At 35.7% G+C, this 6,085-nt stretch overlaps 1 protein-coding gene across 1 annotated transcript; it reads left to right on the top strand.

Annotated features, from left to right (window-relative positions):
* The first annotated feature begins 850 nt into the window (after positions 1-850).
* Positions 851-5,350, top strand: LOC113509581 (toll-like receptor 7). The gene has a single exon (XM_026892925.3). The coding sequence runs from the start codon at positions 1,173-1,175 to the stop codon at positions 5,061-5,063; it is 3,891 nt and encodes a 1,296-aa protein (XP_026748726.2). The 5' UTR covers positions 851-1,172; the 3' UTR covers positions 5,064-5,350.
* Positions 5,351-6,085: the final 735 nt, after the last annotated feature.

Below are 6,085 nucleotides of genomic sequence, written 5' to 3'. Positions count from 1 at the left end.
GAATTCAACAGGACTGAGGAAGAGCCTAGGATTCATTTAATAAATTTATTTATCTATTATTGCACCGTGATAGAATGTTGTGGCTAAGTGATGTAGTACCCAATTCTAGTACCATAAGACCACTTTGAGGTTATGAGTCTTCTTTCTAACATCAAATACGTTGTATGTTATATGAATGAAAAAAATTATACATTATTAAGCAGTAGATGCGATAGTGATTTTTTTCTATATGTTTGTGTCAGTGTACAGGTGAGTATTAATCTTTATTAATATTATAAAGAGAAAAGATTTAATTGTTTGTAATAGATAAATAAAAAATTACTAAACTGATTTTAAAATTCGATCACTTACAGAAAGCATCTATAAGTGACCGAATTATTATTATTATTTATCTGCGAGTAACATACAGTATATTATTTTCGAAAATTCTATCTATCCGTGCGAAGTCTGGTCGGATCGTTAGTTAAGGATAAAGAGAATTCTTGTTATATTAATGGGATAACTATGTAAACTGTATTAGATATGCGAATTGCAAACAAGCAAAGCACCTTTTTGATAGAAAGCGAAACTATCGCTTTAAGTATCATCACCACTATGGATATCACAGAATGTACATTTAATCAGGATGCAGATGTTCAGATATAAGTAACAGTTAAACATATCCGGTAGGTAATAAATATAGATAAACAGTTTTTTTTTGTATTAAAAAGTAATAATATTAATATGTGCTACCAGACGTTAGATGGCGCTACTCGTATTATTAGAGCGCGAGTAGCGAGCTTACGCGGGGTGGCGGTTGGCGCGGGGGCAAGTTGTTCTCCCCTCTATTATACCACCTCCACGAGCAAAGCGCTACGCCGGTCGGCCAGTCACAACGGAATCGAGCCGTGGAGAGTTCGTGTCACATCGCGCGCCACTCTCCACTACACGCAATAAATATTTATTACATAAAACTGATTACAAACTGCAACTTAAACAAGTGATATTATTTATTGTTATAGTTCCAAAAGGACCTCTATTTATTCAATTTATATGGACTACAGTGCAGTGAAATGCTATCAAGTTTTTCTTCAGCGCGCGAGTGTACCACGTACTTTGTTTCGGAAATGGTGATATCGACCCACGGGGAGTGTTTATGAGACGTTTTGTAGTGAAATGAAAAATCTGTGATAATGTACGCGACGCTGGCTGTATTCTGTGCGCTGCTGCACGTTGGCTGGACGGTGCTGCCGTTTGGCTCGGACAAATGTGTTCGAGTTACTGACAGGACCTCGGAAAATAGTGTGCTCTGCAGGATTCGGACTCTTGATGGCGATGGTGGCAGTATCATTTCAGTGAATTCTGATACTAGCCGCCTGACCATTGAATGCAATCATGTACTCCTGTTTGAAAGCTCGCTGCGGACACGCTATTTCTCACGCGTTTCAAGTCTCAGCGAACTCACAATAACTAATTGCAAGTTACTTCATGTGCCAGACAACACGTTCCAAGACTTGAATAAACTGAAAAAGTTAAAGCTTCGTTCGAAAAACTTCGAGTGGAGTCCGACCAAGAATTTAGAATTATCATTGAATTCTTTGAATGGAATGACAAAACTGGAATCGTTGGATCTTGCTCAAAATAACATCAAATTCATTCCTTCCGGCGTGTTCTGTCCGTTGGGGAATTTAACAACATTGAATCTGACACATAACAGAATAAGAACAGTTGGCCAACTTGGATTTGGACAAGGATGCGGCTTAAACGTACACAGTCTAGACTTGAGTCACAATGAGATCAAAACATTACCTGAGAACTCGGAACTACTTAAATTGAGAAGTTTGCGACACTTATATTTGCAACACAACAATATCAGTGACATATCTAGTGAAGTGTTTAATGGATTATTAAGCCTGAATATGAGAGTTCTTAACATATCACACAATCGTTTACAAATGATACCAGAAGGGTTATTCAATAATGCAAGAGAACTTAGAGAAATATACTTAAATGACAATTCACTCTTTGAGTTAGCACGAGGAGTTTTTCATCGATTAGAGGAACTGATCGTTTTAGATTTGTCAAGTAATCAATTGACAAGTAATCATATTGATGATGGAACGTTCAGAGGACTGATACGATTAATTGTATTAAATTTATCAAATAACGCCTTGACTAGAATTGATGGAAAGACTTTCAAAGATTTATTTTTCTTACAAGTACTGAACTTGAAAAATAATTCTATTGGTTACATCGAAGACAACGCTTTCTTGCCTTTATATAATTTACACACGTTGAATTTAGCAGAAAATAGACTTCATACAATTGACGAAAACTTATTTAATGGTTTGTTCGTTCTCAGCAAATTAACTTTAAATAACAATTTGTTAGTGAATATTGATCCAAAGGCATTTAAAAATTGCTCAGATTTAAAAGAGTTGGATTTAAGTTCGAATCAACTACAAGAAGTACCTAGTGCTATTTGGGAGTTATCTTTTCTCAAAACTTTAGATTTGGGTGAAAATCAGATATCAGATTTCAAAAACGGCTCTTTTAAGAATCTAAACCAATTAACTGGACTGAGATTGATAGACAACCAAATTGGAAATCTTACCGTCGGTATGTTTTGGGACTTACCAAGCTTGCAGGTTCTCAATATTGCTAAGAATAAGATTCAGTCAATCGAACGAGAAACATTCAGTCGGAATATACAATTGGAAGCAATAAGATTGGATGGAAATTTTCTGACCGATATCAACGGTGTCTTTTCTACGCTGGCGAGTCTTTTATGGCTCAACTTATCTGAAAATCATCTAGTGTGGTTCGATTATGCATTCGTGCCTAGTAATCTAAAGTGGTTAGACGTACACGGTAATTTTATTGAACATTTAGGTAACTATTACAAGTTACAAAATGAAATCCGCATTAAAACATTGGACGTTAGTCATAATCGTATAGTGGAAATATCTCCTATGGCTATACCTAATAGTGTTGAACTGTTATTTATAAATAATAACTTTTTGAATAATATTCATGTGAATACGTTTTTTGATAAAAAGAATTTGACGCGTGTGGACATGTACGCTAATGAAATAGTGCATTTGGAACTAAATAGCTTGCGCTTATACCCAGTGCCAGAAAATAAAAGTTTACCTGAGTTTTACATAGGTGGCAACCCGTTTCAATGTGACTGTACAATGGAGTGGCTACCTATTATTAATAACATGACTGCTATGAGACAACATCCTCGAGTGATGGACTTAGAAAATGTTTTGTGTAAAATGACGAACACTCGTAGTGGAACTCATGTGCCCTTAACTAATCTTAAGACATCAGATTTCCTTTGTAAGTATGAGACCCATTGTTTTGCTATCTGTCATTGTTGTGACTATGATGCGTGTGATTGTGAAATGACCTGCCCACAAAACTGTACATGTTATCATGATCCCTTATGGAATACCAATGTCGTGGACTGTTCTGGACAGTCTTCTATGAAAATACCACACAAAATACCAATGGATGCAACAGAGGTATTTTTGGATGGTAACAACATAAGAGAATTACAAAATCATGTTTTTATAGGACGACAGAAAATGAGATCTTTGTACGTGAATAACAGTAATGTTGATAGCATACAAAATAGGACTTTTGCTGGATTAAATGCCCTACAAATATTGCACCTTGGCAATAACAAATTGAAAGAGTTGAAAGGATATGAATTTCATCAGCTGAGTAATTTGAAAGAGTTGTTTCTGCAAAACAATCTTATCAGTCATATTGTTAATATTACATTCATTTCTTTGAAATCTTTGGAAGTGTTACGCCTTGATGGTAATAGATTAGTCGATTTCGGAGTATGGACTTTTAACAATAATGCTAACTTGAAAGCTTTGTCCCTTGGAAATAACCTGTGGTCATGTAAATGCCGTTATCTTCAAGAATTAACTGCGTATTTGGCGGAGAATGCGCAAAAAATAATCGACATAACCGACGCATGGTGTTGGAATGGAGATGCGAAGCCGCCACAGAAAAAAGAGCTAAACTTAAATGGCACTGCCTGCAGCGATTATTACGCCGATAATTCAGTCATCGGAAATATGGTGTCGAACTATGTTCCCATGATGGTCTCGACACTCACCGGCTTTATGCTAATTTTATTGACGCTCGTCGTACTGTTTCTGTTTCGAGACTCGCTCCGTGTATGGCTTTACACTAATTGCGGCATTCGAGTGTTCTCATTTGCCGGAGCATTTGAGGAGAATAGCGATAAATTGTACGACGCCTATGTATGCTACAGTCCGAAAGACGAGGAATTCGTCATTCAATCGTTAGCGTCAAAATTAGAGAACGGGAATCCATCGTACCATCTCTGCCTTCATTATAGAGACATTCCACACCATGGCGCTCAGTACATGCAATGCGCGCCGCCGGTCGTTGAAGCCGCGGAAGCGTCGAAACGAATAATAATCGTCCTAACGAGAAATTTCATGCAAACGGAATGGTCTCGGTATGAATTCCGACAGGGGCTGCACGAAGCGCTCAAAGGTTGCATTTATAAGTTAGTTATAATAGAAGATTGTACTGTAGTAGCAGATGCTATGTGTGATCACGATTTACGCCCGTACATGAAAACGGGGTCTCGTTTAACATGGGACGAAAAAAAATTTTGGGAGCGGCTCAGGTATATAATGCCAGATTCATCCCACCCCAATCACAAGGCTCGAAGTCATAACTATAGAAAGAATATAAATACTTACACGTTAGATTCTTCTGTGCCTAATGTTGGCAACCGTACGCTACCATTTCCTGACAAGTCGCCCGTATTGAGTGGGCAAGGTGCGAGTGCACCTCCTGAGTACAGTAGCGAAGTAAGACAGTCGCCATCAGCTATGCGACAAACACAAGGTGTAGTCTATGGGCCCGATGGTAGGCCTATCTCAGATCATATATACTCATCAATAGACTCTGACTATTCTTCTTTGGAGCACGGTATGGCACCAGGTAGGCGGCGAGATATGAGGCAGTGGCCTCCGCCACCTCCTCTTGTAGATACGGGCAATGCCGTGCAAGCTTACCTAGTCTAGGGATCCTATGGTCCTAACTTCCAGTCAGATAAATGTAAATAGATGTTAGCCTTAGACTGCTGTAAATATTGTAATTATTAGTCTGTAAGTGCTATACCAAAACTATGTAATTAAACTATTATTGCCTATTCGTTATACTGTGTATAGATATGTAATAAAATCTTAAAGACTGCTGTAGTATATTGTATTGTAAATAGTGAAAACCAGTGATCATAGTATATTGATATCAGTAATATCGCGTTATTTATACAAATAAAATAAATTGATGAAGATTTATAATATTGATTTTTATTTAATTTCCAAAATTCCATACGTTGCATAGAATTTTCAATAAATGTACAGCAAAATATATATATAGAAATATAGATGGAGACGGATAACGCGACTTATTGGAAAAATAATCGCGCAATATAATTTTTTTTCTGTGATATTAAAAAAGCTATTTCTTGACAGTAAATATCTTCTTACAAAAAACTTTGTGAAAATACAGTTAACGTTTTTGTCAAGTAGTTTAACTTTTTTGACTAAGATCATTTTACTAAGATCAAAACATTGGTAATCCAATGGATAGTTGGAATATTTATTTACCCAAATAATCACGATCAAACTATCAATTATTGAATTCTATAGAATTCATTCTAATTATGTAGATTCAATAGTAATTTAGGACATGACATTTACATATTATATTATTAAAATTGTTCATCATATTTTCGCTATAAAATAATTTGACTACAAAATTTCGATCATAGTAATTGCAAAATCAAACAGGATTTATTTACATTACGTGAAGTATCATGTATAATATTTAACATAACAGTAGTTATGATAAATATTTACATTATGGAATACACACATTCGCTATACGTTCTTATTAAATAGGTATGTTAATAATTAATTCATATAATGAATGAATGTGTATATGAACACTTTTAAAATATTGTAATAATTAATACTTAGTTATGGATAATAGTCGGTAGGTAGTTGAACAGTCAGTTTAAGCCTATGAAGTCTTTATTATA

The sequence above is a fragment of the Galleria mellonella genome, unplaced genomic scaffold, assembly GCF_026898425.1.
Source record: "Galleria mellonella isolate WM207_F2 unplaced genomic scaffold, CSIRO_AGI_GalMel_v1 utg57, whole genome shotgun sequence".
NCBI classification, from domain to species: domain Eukaryota; kingdom Metazoa; phylum Arthropoda; class Insecta; order Lepidoptera; family Pyralidae; genus Galleria; species Galleria mellonella.
Note: the sequence above shows the minus strand (reverse complement) of the source record. Positions and strands in the feature narration are given on the sequence as shown.

Excerpts from the sequence above, each read along its gene's own strand:
- LOC113509581 (XM_026892925.3), top strand. The coding sequence starts at position 1,173 with ATGTACGCGACGCTGGCTGTATTCTGTGCGCTGCTGCACGTTGGCTGG.